This window comes from Anomalospiza imberbis, chromosome 14 (assembly GCF_031753505.1).
Source record: "Anomalospiza imberbis isolate Cuckoo-Finch-1a 21T00152 chromosome 14, ASM3175350v1, whole genome shotgun sequence".
Taxonomy (NCBI): Eukaryota; Metazoa; Chordata; class Aves; order Passeriformes; family Viduidae; genus Anomalospiza; species Anomalospiza imberbis.
This window is the reverse complement of record NC_089694.1, coordinates 6,649,790-6,666,248: the sequence shown is the minus strand read 5'-3', so window position 1 is coordinate 6,666,248 and position 16,459 is coordinate 6,649,790. Positions and strand designations below refer to the sequence as shown.

The following is a 16,459-nucleotide window of genomic DNA, read 5'->3' as shown; positions in this document are numbered from 1 at the left end:
GTCCCTGAACGCTATTGAAAACAATTTTTAAAAGTCTTCTCTTTGTCTCTACTTATTTATATTGTTTCCGTGGGTTTAAATATTTTAGACAATAGTTGGTGTGTGTGCAACAAGGAAGCCGACAACTTTTCTGTTAGTAGGCTTGTACACTGTCTACAGATAAGGCACAGCTGTAGATACATCACATGCCAGCCTGATCAATTGTTTAGTTATGATTGTCAAGTTGTTTATTTGGTTTAGTTTGGTTTATTGAAACAGTTTAAGAAATACAAAATTTGAATAGTCATTTGAATAGTGATTGCTGAATAATTTTCAAGTGTTTTCATTTATATTACAGTACTTTATTTCTGTGCAGATATTTTCTTTCTGTTTTAATACCATCAAAGTTGAAGAGAAGCTTTCAGTTTGGCCCCTTATGAACAAAATAGACATGATTTTGTCTGCCTCTTTTTTCTGAATCACATTATCAGTTCTACTAGTTGCTCGTGACTGTCCTGAAAGAGGTGTTTAGGAGGGAAACTTGGTTGGTTGCTTGGCAGCGAGCATCATGAGAATTAAAATTTTAAAGCTGCATTGTCTGTATTTCTGAGTTGTAATAGCTTTAAATTAGATATTCATAAGAGCTTTCTTTCCTTGAAGTGTGTGTTCATATTTGGCTGTCTTTGGGGGGAATGTAACTGATAATAAAAAAACTCTGAAATTTCAGTGAGAAAATGTTGCTGTTCATAATCTGGGAAACGAGGTTTGAGTCTATCTTTGAAAATATTTTCTGACTTGTTTCTCAGTTTTGTAGTTATCAGTAAAATCAAGCACTACTCAAATTATTTATGCTTTTAATTTTTGTTCAGGGTTTGGTTGTAACAGGATTTTAAAAAATCCCAATGTAACCTGTGGTATTCGCAGTAACCCACTGTGGTAACTCCTTAGTGCATCTATATTATCTTTTAAAAGTATTCATTATAAGCAGTAAGAAAACAGCAAAGTGGAAAATTATTCACAAAGGTAGTTCTATTAACTGATAATTAGTGGGTTTTTCCCCCCCCCATAAACTCCCTTAGTGTGCCCACAAAGTACTACATTCTAAAGATGTCTGGACAAACAGTACCAAACTGTTACATGTGGTTTTTCTGATGTTCTGGCTTGTCATCATAATTCTAGATTGTATGTTCACTGTGCAAGGGACAATATGGTTAGACTAGGCTTGGAGCTAATAGAGATCCCTAGGTACAACTGTACTACCACTACTAAATAATATAGATCAGAAAGGAAAGAAATTCTCTGTTGTTGTCAGTACTCTGCAAGATGACGTTTGAGTTTCTGAGAAGAACAGTGTAGAAAAACAAATAAACAAACAAACTATGCTGTTGTTCTGTTGTTGCTTTGTTGCTCCTGGGGTGTTTTTTTTGTTTGTTTTTTTGTTTTTTTTTTTTTATTTTTAGTCTAAATGCCAGTGAATTAATTGCATAAATGTGTTCCTGCTGACTGGAAGTAATCTTGGAGATGTGGTTATAGTTGTGGTGGTTGTTTTCACATGTATCAAAGGAATTACAGAATTTGTCACTTAAAGTGGGAAAAAGGAGGAATATTAATAACCAGGACTTGCTTTCATTTGGGTATGGAAAATACAAACTACCAAATAGTCTTCTATTAAAAAGAAGTTTTCTAGTTTTGCATGTATTTTCTTTCAGACTGTATGTATACAAATTATATATATTACATGTAAGCTATCACTTCTCTTTTTTGTAGAAAAATTTAGTGGTGATTTGGCCAGTGAAAAAAAATAAGGTATAAAGTAATTGTTAGGAAAGAAATTGAATACATATAGCTTTAGCTGAAGTTTGAAGATTTAAGGGCGCTGCATAAAATGTATGCTCTGTACAGTTACTAGAAACAAGACAGGCTTTAAACTCAATAACAAGGGTACATTATTTCAGATGTTGAGTTCTTTACATTGTAGTTTTGCATTTTGCACTTTATTAAATCTTTTTTCAAATAAAGCTAAAATTACAATGTTTGGGCACAACATGATATTTGAGAAATGTGTATAATATTCATGTAATTTTTCATTTTATATTTAAGAACTGCAATATAATTTTTTGTGTATGTCAAACTTTTGCTGTTTGAACCTTTTCTCATCTCTTATTTATTTTGATGCTAGAATATAATTTGACTGTCTTCTCAGTCACAGTTCATTCACCTGTATGGAAAACATTGTAAAGAAAGATTTGTAACAAATTACCATAAGAAGTTCAAGTAGCAGAAATGCAGGTATTTATCTATACGTAGTAATAAAAATTACGTAGTAATAAATACATAAATGCCTGACCATTTTCAGGCATCTTGCCTGAAATGTTTGTAATAAATCAAGACAGCGTGTGATGAAAACTCATCTTCAGAACCACAAAGGGGCTTGGGATTGCAATGGCCAGAACTAGACCTCCAGTGACACAGAGAGAGGGTGGGCCAGCACAGGCTTCTCTGAGGGCTGTCACAGAGAGCCACCAGCCCTGTGCTGTGGGGGTGACACCCACCACCCTGAGCCTGGGGCTGCCTGGGCCATCTCACAGACAGAGGGAGGCTGGGACTCAGCGGGGATGCAAGGGAAAACTGTCCTGTGGTTGCATATGGCTTGGGCAGTCTGGGGAGGCATCAAAGGCGTTGTGAGGGTCAGGGGAGAGAAGGGAGCTTTCAAGATGATAAGTTTAACAAAAGCCAAATTCTTGTGACATTGTGCTTTGAGAGATGACAGCTGGGAAAGAAGAATGGAGCTCTTAAAGTTTAGATGAACAGGATCATGCTGTTCTTTTTCTAGTGCCAAAGCAGTACAGTCTCAATAATTTGAAAAAAATTAGTCTTGCTACATGTATTGTGGAGTTCTCCTTCATGGCAATATTTTGTAAGCTGTGGGTGCAGTGTGCTGATAACCTTGTATTTTAACCTTCTTTTATATTTTTTTAATATATATTTTTTTTAAGCCTTGGCAAGGTACAAGGTTATGTACAAGACCTAATTAAAATCCATTCCAGGTTAAGCTATTAATACATCTAAGTTGGCAAGTATTTGGGTTGTAAATATACTGCTATTAATGCTATGTGAGAGAAAAGTCACTTGGAATGAAAATAGAGAATACTGTAAAAATTATACTTAAGTATTTAAGGGGGGTACTCTTTGAATAAATAGCATGAAAGTACAGCAGTTTTTTAAATCTAACTTAAACCAAACTAATCAAGACTGGACTTTCCATTCAAACAGAAAGAAACTGTGTTTTTATTTCATATGGCATAAAGGACTTAGACTATCACAGATTTTTTTTTAATTGGAAAAAGACCTCCAGGATCAAGTCCAACCTCAGACCATTCCCCACCTTGTCAAATAGACCAGAGCACTGAGTGCCACATCCAGCTGTTTTCTGAGCACCTCCAAGCATGGTGACTCTCATGCACAGTCAAATCCAATTCTTGACAACCCTTTCTGTGAAGAAATTCTTCTTGAACTCCAACCTAAACCTGCCCTGGCACATCTTGAGGCCATTTCCTCTGGTCCTGTTGCTGGTTTCCTGGGAGACAAGACTGATCCCCACCTTACTACAGCCTCCTTTCAGGCAGTTGTAGAGAGTGATAAGGTGTCCCCTGACCCTCCTTCTCTCCAGGCTGACAAAATATAAATATAACACAAATTTACAAAAATATGAAAAAGTACGGTTATTCTTTATTAAAACATAATGTTGATCGACTCAAAACTTGACCTTTTAGGGGTTCTTTTTTAGGTACAAGTGATTAGCATTTTCCTAAGGAAATTAGGCTTTTGAGCAGCTGTCTCTGAATGTGTGTACATTTTGGTATATTACTGTATAAAGGTTTTGCAGGTTAATAATCTGAGTTTCACTTTGAGACAATTTTAGGAGGTTTGGTTGTTGTTAGGCCATTATGGACCTGTCTCAGAGATCCTTTGATATTTTTATGGTTTTGCTTATCAGATTTTATCACTTTTCTAGACCTGTTGTTCTCTGAAATATTCCCACGGGCAACAGAAACCCACCATTTAATGTAGGGAAACAGTCAAGAAAGAAACCTTTCTAAGACTTACTAACAGAGCTTTGAACTAGATTCATCAGGGGGAGGGATGTGCTTCTGAGTGTCAGAGAGGAACCAAGAAACACCAGCACTCTGGTGGAAGCAGCAGGGAAACACGTGTAAATTGTCCTAAAGGAATTAGGGATGGCCTCTCAGAAATGGCAAAGAGGCCGTTCTATGATTCTGTGAGCGGTATATTAGGTGCTGTGATTTTCTGCATCTTATTACCTAAAACCAAAAGGATATGAAAACTTAAAATGAATAAGCTTTGACTTCTATGCACACTGGTGATACTTTTATTTTCTTTTTTGGTTTATATTATTTTGTTAAATGTCTGTTTTGTTTTCCAGAAGGTACTTTTGTTAGGTAAACTTGTTGGATCTGATAATAAATCCTTACTGAAAGAGGCTGAAATGGCTTGTGTTAAATTTTATGCATACTGGAACACTGCACAGTTGTTCCTAGTGTAGACAGGCTGTTCTTGCAATAGAAGAAATGTTTCTAGTGGAAATGGTGGCTCACCCTTTTCTGTTTTATTATCTTTAAATATTACTGAGATAATCCATTCCAGTTCTATGTTTATTGTGTGGGAATTGTCCTTTTTTTGTAGGTAGAGTAACCGAGGGAGGGAAAGGGAGTCTCACTTGTGATTACACAGACAGTATAATTATATGCTTTATTATAATCAGTTTACATAGAAATCTGAATGACTGGGGATATCTACTGACTTGTAAACAAAATCATTGTAGTTGAATATTTTACAGAATTGATCAAAACCTAATTATTAATTTTTTTCTTTTTTTTTTAAGGAACTTCATGTTGGTGTTGCTTATGCCAGAATATAGTAAGCAAGGCAAATTAGCTCCAGCCTTGTGTAAACGTTTAATTGGCCAACATGATGCAATTGAGCATGAATTCCAGGTGGCTTTGGAAATGAAAGAGAACTGAGCGCTCTGGCTGGAAGCTGAACGTGATGACGGCCTGGTCTATGGTAGGGAAGCTGAAAATGGAGAAGAGGCACTCCAGAGAAGACAGAAATGTGGAACAAGATGCAGGGGAATGCAGTGCTGAATCTGAGGAATGGACGAGCTCAGAAAGTGACCCTGAGCAACCATACTTCAGAGGCAGTACTCAGTGGAGAGAAAAGGAGGTTTCCACCAAACCGCATCGGCCGCTCTGCCGGTCCCCATGTCTGGATCGCCCAAGTTTTTCACAGAGCAGTATCACACAAGACTTGAAGCTAGATGAATGCAAAACAAATTTGGACAAGGAATACCAAGCTAAAATGGATTTTGCTTTAAAGCTTGGGTATGCAGGAGATCAGATCCAGGCTGTACTGAATAAGTTGGGAGCAGATGCACTCATCAATGATGTTCTAGCAGAGCTTGTGAGACTTGGCAACAAAAGTGAATCAGAGGGACAAAGCACTGCCAGCAGTACCACTGGTACTCTGGTGTCAAGAGGCCCTTGTCCAAAGGAAATAGCAAGCCCTGAATTGTCACTGGAAGATGAAGTGGTGGATAACAGTGATAACTTGAGGCCAATTGTCATTGATGGAAGTAATGTCGCTATGAGGTAGGTGTCCCTGTCACAATATTTGAAAATAATAAGTCACTAAAATATTTAAAAAAATACTGATGGCAAAGTCATTTTAAGTCATGTAGACTATTACACTGATAATACATCTATTTTATGGACTCTTTGGTCTAGGCTTTTAATTATGCTGTTACTCCTTTATATGTAATCCATATTCCAGTTCTCCTGTCCTCATTTTAAATCCAAGTTCTCGCCTCAAGTCTTTTGTTCAAGCAATCTATTTGTAATGTTCTTTTGTGTGGATGGGTTTAGTATTTTGAAGTCCTTGAACAATACTGAAAATTGTTTCTGGATATAAAAAAACAGTAACTAAGTAGGGTAGGAAAACTTGGTTCTTTCTAAAGTGACATGCAGTGGATGGTAATGAAATGCAGTGAATTCATGGTATTTGAGCTCTTGATGATTATTGAGCCTGCTCAGTATTCAAAGCAATTTAGCTGTGTCAGAACAGGATAACACATGAGCTAAACCTGCTGACCAGCACGGCTATACTGCTTGCTGCACCTCGAGTACTGAGTGAAGTTTTGGGCATCCAAAGGAGGGCCACGAGGATGGGGGAGGGTCTGGAGGGGAAGCCTTGTGAGGTGTGGCTGAGGTCACTTGGTTCGTTCAGCCTGGAGAAGAGGAGACCGAGGTCAGACCTCACTGTGGTCTTCCAACATCTTCACAAGGGGAAGCAGAGGGGCAGGTACCAATCTCTTCACTCTTGTGACCAGTGACAGAACTTGAGAAAATGGCACAAAGCGGAGTCAGGGGAGGTTTAGGTTGGATACTAGAAAAAGGTTTTTTACCCATAAGGTGTTTGAGCTCTGGACCAGACTCCCAGGGCAGTGGTCACAGCACCCAGCCTGTCTGAGTTCAAGAAATGCTTGCATAACACTCTCAGGCACATGGTGGGATTCTTGGGGTGTCCTGCATGGGGCCAGGGGTTGGATTTCGATGGTCCTTGTTGGCCCTTTCTGACTCAGGATATTCTATGTACATTTGGCTGCTTGGGCTAACACTAACCCAAGAGATACCTGTCCTGTGCCACTTTTGAACATGTCTGTAGAGTACAGAGTTCAGCTAGCCAATGATTTGTTTATCATTGAGTAAGTATGATTTTTTTATGAGGGAGTTGTGTGCTGGTTTAGAGACTCCTTTGATATTCAGAAAACAAATTTTTGATGGGGATGGTACTTAAACAACTCTGACACTATTACTTCTTTCCTATAAAAAGTTCTAATAAAAATGAAGAACATTTAGTATCTGAGGAAAAGATTTTAATAATAGAGATGTTTAAAAGCACTTATCACCCATGGCAATCGGCACTGTTCATTCCTCTTTTTGTGATAGCATTTTATGGTGCTACTTAAGGTGAGCTCAGTTTATCGGGGAAAGTGATATTTTTCATTAGGTCAGCTAATAAAATGAAAAAAAATTGAAAAACTTCATGTTTACTTGCTTTTGCTCTGGGGATAGTAAAATTTCACCACTTATAGACTTTTTAAGTAGTAGGGTTGCTGTAATCTGACAGCTGAATAGCTCTGTACAGTTGTCTTTTTCCAATTATGTATGGAGGCCTAATAAAAATTTACAGGCTTTGTTTTCCTTATATCCTTTGACCATGGCAGCTTTAGAAGAAAAAGACAACCAGACCATCACAACAAAAACCAAAACCAAATGTAACTTTTGTCCTTGCTGTTTCTAAAACTTGCATGTTCTTCAGCCATGGGAACAAAGAAGGATTTTCTTGCCGGGGAATTCAACTAGCTGTTGATTGGTTTCTGGAAAAAGGACATAAAGATATCACTGTGTTTGTACCTGCATGGAGAAAAGAACAGTCTCGACCTGATGCACCAATTACAGGTAATATCAAGATTTTCTTCGACGCCTCGGTTAAAAAGAAAAAAAAAATTGTCATTTATTGTCATATTTCTGATGGGTCCAGTACTGGACTGTATATGTGGTGATGATGATGTTGCACTCAACTGTTTGTTTGAAAACACAACAGTTTCATTGGTTAGGAAATAAGCATTTAAATATCTGCATGTGTTAACAATGATGTGGATTTTGTAACATTATTGGATGGTTTCAACACTTTTGAGAAGCAGTAGTTGAAATTTTCCCATTTGCAAGTGTTGTTGTTTGGCATACAGGAACTGAGTCTTATTTGCTGGGTGAGCATGAAACAAGTAGTAACAGGCCAGGGACTCAGTTAGTAGGGCTGTCTTGAACACTGAAAAGGCAGCACGTGTTTTTACCTATGGGAAGACTTTGCATTTTACTCTAGACTAACAAGGCTATTGTAATACAGTAACACCTGAGTTCCTGACATGTTCAGGAAGACTGAGTAAAGGCACATGGCTACAGAGTGGTTATGAAGTTCAAATATTGAATATTTACTCAGTGCTTTGAAACCTCAGAAATAAAACCCACATCTAGGTGTTTTTTAATCATAATGAGATGGTGTATGAATATAATTGCAAGATACTTTGTTAGACAAGAAAGTCAAGAATTTTCATAATACAAAGGTTGCATTTCTTTCTTTTAAAATGTTTTTAAAAGCTGCTCAACTAAAATTATTTTACAGATCAAGAAATCTTACGTAAATTGGAGAAAGAAAAAATTCTTGTTTTCACCCCATCTCGAAGAGTTCAGGGAAGAAGAGTAGTGTGCTATGATGATCGATTCATAGTAAAACTTGCTTTCGACTCAGATGGCATCATTGTGTCAAATGATAACTATCGGGATCTTCAAAATGAAAAACCAGAATGGAAGAAGTTCATCGAGGAGCGGCTGCTAATGTATTCTTTTGTGAATGACAAGTATGGGCTTTTTCTTCAAAAGTAAATGAATTTGCTAATTCAGCATTCTCAGGAAAAACTGGTCATGTTTCATTTCTTTTCCCTTAGATTTATGCCTCCAGATGATCCTTTAGGACGTCATGGTCCAAGCCTTGAAAATTTCTTAAGAAAAAGGCCAGTTATTCCTGAACATAAGAAACAACCGTGTCCTTATGGTAAGTGCCCAATTCAGATTGATTTGTTGCATTTAAAGGTAGGTGAAGCAAGCAATTAACACCTTCTCATTACCAGACAAAATGTACCACTTTTCATGTTGCATCCAAGCACAGTGTCCGCTTTCATACCCCTCGTGCACATATTTATAAAAACAGTGTAGCAGAAAATTGAGGGTTACGTGATACACCTTGTGCATAATACAGCTTTTTGCTATTTTACTCTGGTTTGTATTCAAGGGAGGAGATTTGTAATTAATAAAACTGTGTTAAAGATGATTTGTTTTTATAGCATTGTGTGTATGTTGTCATGATTGAAATCATAAGCCAGTAGGAAAAAAAAATTGTGTGTCTTGCCTTTGATGCAGGTAGACATGGATGCAGGCAGCAGAGTCTGTGACTGCCTGTATATATAAAATACATCATTATCCTTAGAGGTTTAATATAGAAATACTACTATTGCAAAGTGGTGAAAGATATAAAGAAAAAAGATAGCAACTGGTGCAATTAATGAGTTTTTTTATTTATTTAACCTGAAAACCCTTTTCTTCCAGGTAAAAAGTGCACCTATGGGCACAAATGTAAATATTACCACCCAGAACGTGCAAACCAGCCTCAAAGGTCAGTAGCGGATGAGCTTCGAATAAGTGCCAAATTATCTGCTGTGAAAACTATGAGTGAGGGAGCCTTGGCCAAATGTGGCACAGGGCCATCCAGCTCCAAAGGAGAAATCAGTTCTGAAGTGAAACGCATTGCCCCAAAACGTCAGTCAGATCCAAGCATTAGGTCAGTAGCTGTGGAGCCTGAGGAAAAGTTATCAGCAGCCCGGAAGTCCGAGGCCAGCTCTGTCCCGTCTCTGGTTTCTGCATTAAGTGTACCAACGCTCCCTCCACCAAAAAGCCATGCAGCTGGTGCATTAAATACTCGTTCTGCAAGCAGTCCGGTGCCAGGTTCCTCACAGTTCGTACATCAGAAATCCTCACTGGAACATATGTCCAGTGTGCAATATCCTCCTATACTAGTCACCAATAGCCATGGCACCTCAGTTAGCTATATTGACCAGTATCCCAAATATGAGTCACTGGGGGACCATGGCTATTACTCCTTACTCAGTGATTTCTCCAACTTAAGCATAAGTAGTATCCGTAACTCAGATTATTACGGGGCTGATATGGACCAGGGGATGTATTCTAGAAACTCAAGCCCCTGTCCTGACAATTGCTTAAGCCATACAAGTAATGATTCTTATTCCTCTTACAATGACTTGTATCTGGGTGTAGCAGATGCCAGTCCAGAAGACAATGTGAAGAGCCACAGACTGCCATCGAAAAATCGTCTTCAGCCTTTCCCTCATGGTTACCATGAAGCCTTAAATAGAGGTCAGAGTTACGGAACTGAAGAGCCTAAGCAATCCCTTCGCAAACAGTCAGTTTCCCACTTAGGCCTACATGCCCAGCATCCAGTTGTTGGAGCACGGTCCAGTTGTCCAGGAGAATACCCTGTGCCTCAAAATGTTCATCCATCAACTGCACAACCAAGCCGTGCCTTGGTGATGACAAGAATGGACAGTATTTCTGACTCACGGCTTTATGAGAGTAACCCTACCAGGCAGAGACGACCACCTCTGTGTCGAGAGCAGCACGCCAGCTGGGATCCATTACCGTGTGCATCAGACTCGTACACTTACCACTCGTATCCACTGAGTAACAACCTCATGCAGCCATGTTATGAACCTGTCATGGTAAGAAGCATGCCTGAGAAGATGGAACAACTCTGGAGAAATCCCTGGATTGGGATATGTGGTGAGCCACGGGAACCTCATATCATCCCAGAACATCAGTATCAAACATACAAGAACCTCTGCAATATTTTCCCTCCAAGCGTTGTCCTTTCTGTGATGGAAAAGAATCCCCACATGACAGATGCACAACAGCTGGCAGCTATGATTGTTGCCAAATTAAGAACAGGGCGTTAGAGCAGTACAGCCTCTTTTGGATCAATGAACCTGTACAGCACATAGGACCCAGAGGAAAACTTACATGAAGGAAGAGGCCAATCTGTTGTAAATATTTTCTACTAAGATAGTATAAAGTTCTGTACACAGTAGCAATCATATATATGCTGAGGCACTATATAAAAGTTGATTGTATTGCAAATTTTAAGATTTTAAATATAGGGATTTTTAATAGTATTTTATAGGAAATGCATACCTTGCTGCATGGATAGCTCACTAAGAACTATAATGTCACAATCAGTGTCTCAAAGCTGTTACTACAAAATTAGTGTTAGCAATTATATTGCATGTATTAGTGTACACTTACAATTTGCTTATAAATACCTAATCGGCCTATAAAAGTAAGCTCTATCCACACCCAGATGACTTTTAGGGTTTCAGCTTTGTCATTTGACACTGCCTACTGGCATCTTAAGTACTGAAGAAAATTTAAATTTGCTTAAAATTCAAATTGTTTATAAAAGGAAAAACTGATTTCAGATTTTCAGTGTCAACATGGTTGTTGATACTTAAATTTCAGAACTGTCCCTCAAGAGTTTGAATAACTATTATTACATTGTTCAATATGTTGGCTCAATCCAACAGAAGCCCAATTCTTTATTAAATTAGGACCAAAACATTAAAGAATATAAAGGCATGAGTGCCATTCAGTAAACTGAAACTTTAACTGTAGCTTCTCTCCAGAATCTCCTCTCAAACGTGCAATAAACAGCTGCTGGCCCAAATGACTAGACAAGCTGAAAATAAATTGTCAGTATTATGTAAACTGCATTACTCAACTTGAAGCAGCAAAAACTGGATGTTAACATGGAAGTTCACCAGTAACTGCAGCCTTCCTCTGGGAGCAGGGATGGTGTTTGAGTGAGCCTGACATTCAAGGTGGCTGTACAAGATCATCCTCAAAAAGGGTGGAGGGGGAAGGCTGCTTCCTGAAAAGAGATGCTCCAGTTTGGGTTTGTGGCAAAGCTGTCCTGGTTTTTGCTCTTCAGATCCACGCAAAGGTGTGCATTTGCCTCGTGAAGGCTTTTAGAGTTCCTGTTTCAACAGGTGAGATAATTTTGTGTGGCATTGTTTGCGCAACTGGTATCTTGCTCAGGGTGGGAACCTTTGTAGCTAAATGTCTCCAAAAGAGGCGTTTATTGGTTTTTTTAAGCTGCACTGACTGTACGCCCTTTTTTGAATCCACTGTATATTTCAACATTTTGAACCATGACTAACTCGACATGTCTCGAGCTAGGACTTGTTGACTTCTACTGTAGTTTTTTTCATGAAAGTTGAGAAGGCCTGGTTTATGGCCTTTTGTTTCTTCATGAGAAGGTGTGACACTGCCTAAATGTTTCTTACTGTGAAACACACAGAACGTGAGGCTGCAGTCAGGGTTGTTTCTGGTGTTTTGATAATGGCTTGCATGCTGCTTTCTAGTTATCTGTTTGTCTGAGAAACAAAGTTTATCATTTCCTCCACTTGTGTTACTGTAGTGGTTGGTTTGATTCAAAATATCTTGTGGGCTCTTTATCATGTGCAAAATAGGTTCTTGTCATATAAAAAAACCCACCAAATGAACCAACAAGAAACCACAATTATGGGTGCAACTACAGTTAATTTACTGACATTTGATAACTGTATCATTTCACACAGGATAAATTTTCTTGTGTTGGTACAGGTGATGTATATAATGACTATGTCATTATGTATCTGAAATGAAGTAACTTGAAGGTGATTCTGTACTTACAAATAACTTAAGTTTTAATTAGTTGGTTATTCTCTCTGTTAGTGGGGAAAATAATTCAGACATTTATAATAGCTGGGGAAAAACAGATTTAACTCTTGACCAGTTTTCAAAAACATTTCATATTTTTAATTTGCAATTAATTCTTATTCTCTTGCATGATATAAGCAGCTGAGAGCAATGCCTCAAATAACCAGAAATGACCTTTTGTTTGTTGATACAAATTGTATCTCTTTTTCTTGATTGTATAAAAACTGTGTATAAAAAAATAATCTCTAGATTAACTTCAGTATTACATTTTCACCACAATGTTTGTGACACCATGTGTCACAGGGAAGTAGCCCATGAATAATTATGGATTTTTTTATTTAAAATGGGCACTTGTAGTTTATAGACAAACAGGGACAACTTTTCAGAACCAGGTTATTATGTGCACAAATACTGTGTGTACACCTCAAAGCATTACATAGGTATCTTCAGTCTATTTATTAAGCAGATACATTCTTGCACTAAACTTTATGTAAAAATGTTGCTGTTAACTCATCTGCATGTGTTTAAAATGTAACAGTAATTGCTATAGACCCTATTTTATTCTAACCAATTAATTTATAAATTATTTAGGTATGAGATGAAGTTTATTGTGCACTCATGTTTCCATCTTGCATGGAATTAAATATTTGTGTGCAGAAAAATGTTTGTTCCATTTTTCTCCATTTATAAAGATAAGCTATTTTAAGAGAGGATTAGTAGGTGATTTTGACGTTTTCTAATGTGGAAAACTCAACAGATTTCTGTATGAAGTGCTGGGTGGCTTATGGAGATATCCATTTTTGTTGGATTTGTCCAGTCATTTTAATTTTCACTAACCTTTGTTTTACTGGTGGAAGAATTCCTTTTTAAACAATGGGAATGCTGTGAGAACACAAACCCAGCATACTATTTCCCTAAGGCACTTCAAAGGCAAATTGTTTTATTCTGAGAAGCTATTGGCATCTCTCATGCATAGTTATAGAATTGGCAGTGCAGCCTTGTGGAAATAACCTGCAAATTTTGTGCTTGTTTAGTCCTCCTTAGAGGTAATGAAACTTCTCTGTGTGATGTAGTCTTTCCTGATCAACTACTTTAAGTGATAATTTGGTCATCCACACCTGTTTTCAGCTATGTTTACAAGACAGTTCAAAACACTGACACATGCATTAATCTTTAGCGCATAAGCTTGGATTTCTTCTTACATGGAAGAGTTGATCTTAGTAACACCTGATCATAACTGTCTATATTGTAAATATAAGACTTTGTATAAATGCTCTTTTTTAGAGCATGGTATTTAAATGTTTTTAAAACTGTAAAAGAACAGTTCTAGAAACTATATTTTATTAAAATCCATGAAAAAACAATTCTAGATGAGGGGGGAAAAAGTGTGAAGGTAAAATCACAGACTACTGCAGATGATAAGAGTTGAGCAGTAGATTTTAGTGCTTTACTGGGGCCAGAGCATTCTCTGGGAGTTCTGATTTACTTATCCTTCATCTTCAGCTATATTACTTTCACATAATTTGTCACTTAAAAGTGTGTAATTTTAAATTCATAAATCAAAACCCAAATGCTTTATGGGATGTCAGTCTAAATTATTTCATGTTTTTTGTAAGAATTACATGTCAGTAATATAGTAAATTGTACATGATTTCACTGCTGTTAGTCCTGTTGTTGTCATATTGAGCTGCAGTAGTTGGCTTTATTCATTTGTAGAATTAAACATTACTGTTTAATTGTTGTAAAATTTTATAAATCTCTTTGGGTTTTTTTGGTTGACCCAAATATAATGTAAGTCTTAATGACAAAATGAGTGAAAATGGATGTTAAACCAGTATGTGGTATTCTTAAATCTCTGTAGTGGTAAGTGGGCACTGCTCTAGTTGCTGCAGCATGTAATTTATTTACTAGCATGAGTCTGTTTAGCTTTTGTAAAAATGCTTTAGCTGTAAAGTTAAAAATAGGTGTGGAGTATGGTTGCTTAGAACAAGCAGAAGGAGCTTCATTGAAAAAAACCAAACAAAACCAAAAACATCGAAGTTGGTGAGTTTCCCCCTCCATACTTCTTATGCCAGTTTGTCCTATTTTGGCATTTTGTTCAAATAATAAAGTTAAAAATACTTGGTGGCATCTATGCATACCTGATCTATATCAACCCGCAAACAGGAACATTTGATTATTGTAATTTATAAAACTCCACACTAAGGGGAAGGAACGTGCATCATTTCTGTGAAACTTTGTTCCAAAGTTGAAACATTACTTGATCTTGACTTGCCAAAAGTTTACCTGAAGCATTAGTACTCCAGGACTTGTAACAGTCAGGCCTTTAGATCTGTCACAGTTACCTCCGTGGTGAGCATTCAGCTTTCACACTCCTCTGATGTACCTAGTGCTTGTTTGTGTGACAGAGCCCTCATTAAGTGTATTTCCTGCAATATTTCAACTGGAAAAATACTATTGCACCATCACATAAATTATTCTTATGCCAGTCTTTGGTTAGCCTTTCAAGAGTCATTATACAATATTGCTGATTTGGGTCTGTATTTAAAGTTTGTAAATGTATTAAAAGAATTGCAAGAATCTAAAAGAAGTATAGGCTATCACCTGGTCCCCTCCTGCTCTATGTAAATGTTTTGCACAATTATTTAATAATATGAAATATGTTATAGTTTATATATATAAAAAATTGCTTATTTAATAAAACTGAGAGCCATTGGATTATTTGTTTCTAGCTTTTTATTTTTCAACCCTCTTTAGACAAGACCCCCACAAAGCTTTTTTGCCCAAAACAATTGTTGCAGTCTGTCCAAGTTATTTGTTGGTGGTTTTTTTAGCTCATTGACTGAAAAAATCCCAGATTCTTTAGGTGGGGTAATGGCAGATACACAAGGCAGTAACTACAGCTGATCAAGGTATGGTAGTAGTAGCAGCACATGATTTTACCAAGTGCACTTCCTCCAAGGAGTAAAAAAAATTACAGATGGTACAGCATGTGCCAGCAGCACTTATCCCTATTTGAACTGTTACACTTGTTTGCAAAAAAAAAAATACAGTAATTAAAGTCATTTCATACTCAGCTAAATGCAGTAATAAAGGAACAAATCCCTTTCACTCAGAATTTTCTAAATAAGCCTAATTAACTACTGGGTAAAAAGTATTTCTAAAAATACTTGAAAGGGGAATTTTCTAAATAAGCCTAATTAACTACTGGGTAAAAAGTATTTCTAAAAATACTTGTAAGGGGAAGGGGTTCCACGAAAAATCCCTCAAAACAGTTTATTTCCTTTTGCACTGGCACTGCTTGCTTTTATAAGAGGAAATATACAACAGATGTTCCATTTTTGGATGTGTGGTAACAAGCAACTGCAGTAGAGCAGAATAACAAAAAACTAGACAGGAAGGAAGAAAGAAATAATATTTACATTCTGGCCATCTAGCTAAGCCTTTACTTGAGAGCCAGTCCAAAGCATCCATGAAGCTGCTGTTCCAAACATGCATTTCAACCCTATGCAATGTACTGCTAAAGTTGTATGTCCCTTTTTGTATCCCTTCCCTTGATTCCTTCTGCTTAGTAAAACCCAAAAATTACTAGAAGCACTCAGAGAAAGCCTTTGTTTCACCCTTTAGCAGATGCACTTTAAAAAATTCATACTGAGGAGTCCTGCAATAAATACACACTTTAACTCCTGGGGGTTTTGACAGGTAACTGCAGAAGCCTCTTAAGTTCCAAGAACCTGTAATACAGGTAAAGAAAACTGAATTTAGAAGAACTATCTGGAAGCCATTTCTCTCAACAATTTTTCAGCAAGGTACTTGTTCAGTCCTTTTCTGCAGTAATCACACCAGCTCTCAGCAAACACCACAGTATTGGTTATGAATATCAGCAAAATCATGAACAGAAGTAACATGAAGCAAAACACTCCAGTCAAAAAGAGACAGTAGTGGCTTCAAGACTATCACTTGAAAAAACATCGTGACAAAAACATTTCAAAGGTATTTATGTATCACAGTGCATTCAG

The 16,459-nt window shown here is 37.3% G+C and overlaps 1 protein-coding gene and 1 long non-coding RNA gene across 8 annotated transcripts in view; one reads left to right on the top strand and one right to left on the bottom strand.

Moving 5' to 3' along the window:
• Positions 1-16,459, top strand: part of ZC3H12B (zinc finger CCCH-type containing 12B) — a 34,701-nt gene that overhangs the window by 11,182 nt on the left and 7,060 nt on the right. The window contains exons 2-8 of one of the 7 annotated variants that reach the window (XR_011004043.1): positions 4,883-5,648; positions 7,378-7,517; positions 8,242-8,476; positions 8,564-8,670; positions 9,222-10,729; positions 11,671-11,728; positions 14,405-14,503. Coding sequence is in view for 3 of the 7 variants with exons in the window: in XM_068204675.1 (XP_068060776.1) it covers positions 5,047-5,648; positions 7,378-7,517; positions 8,242-8,476; positions 8,564-8,670; positions 9,222-10,642 (2,505 nt within the window). In the remaining 4 variants the exon portion in view is untranslated. Of the gene's footprint in view, positions 1-4,882; positions 5,649-7,377; positions 7,518-8,241; positions 8,477-8,563; positions 8,671-9,221; positions 13,816-14,404; positions 14,504-16,459 lie in introns of those variants that run through there. The other 6 variants (XR_011004044.1, XR_011004041.1, XM_068204676.1 and 3 more) reach the window with 6 other exon arrangements.
• On the bottom strand, positions 11,870-15,616 carry LOC137482407 (uncharacterized). The gene is made up of 2 exons (XR_011004045.1): positions 14,780-15,616; positions 11,870-14,740 (listed from the first exon to the last, which is right to left on the bottom strand). It is a non-coding gene; the product is annotated as an uncharacterized lncRNA (long non-coding RNA).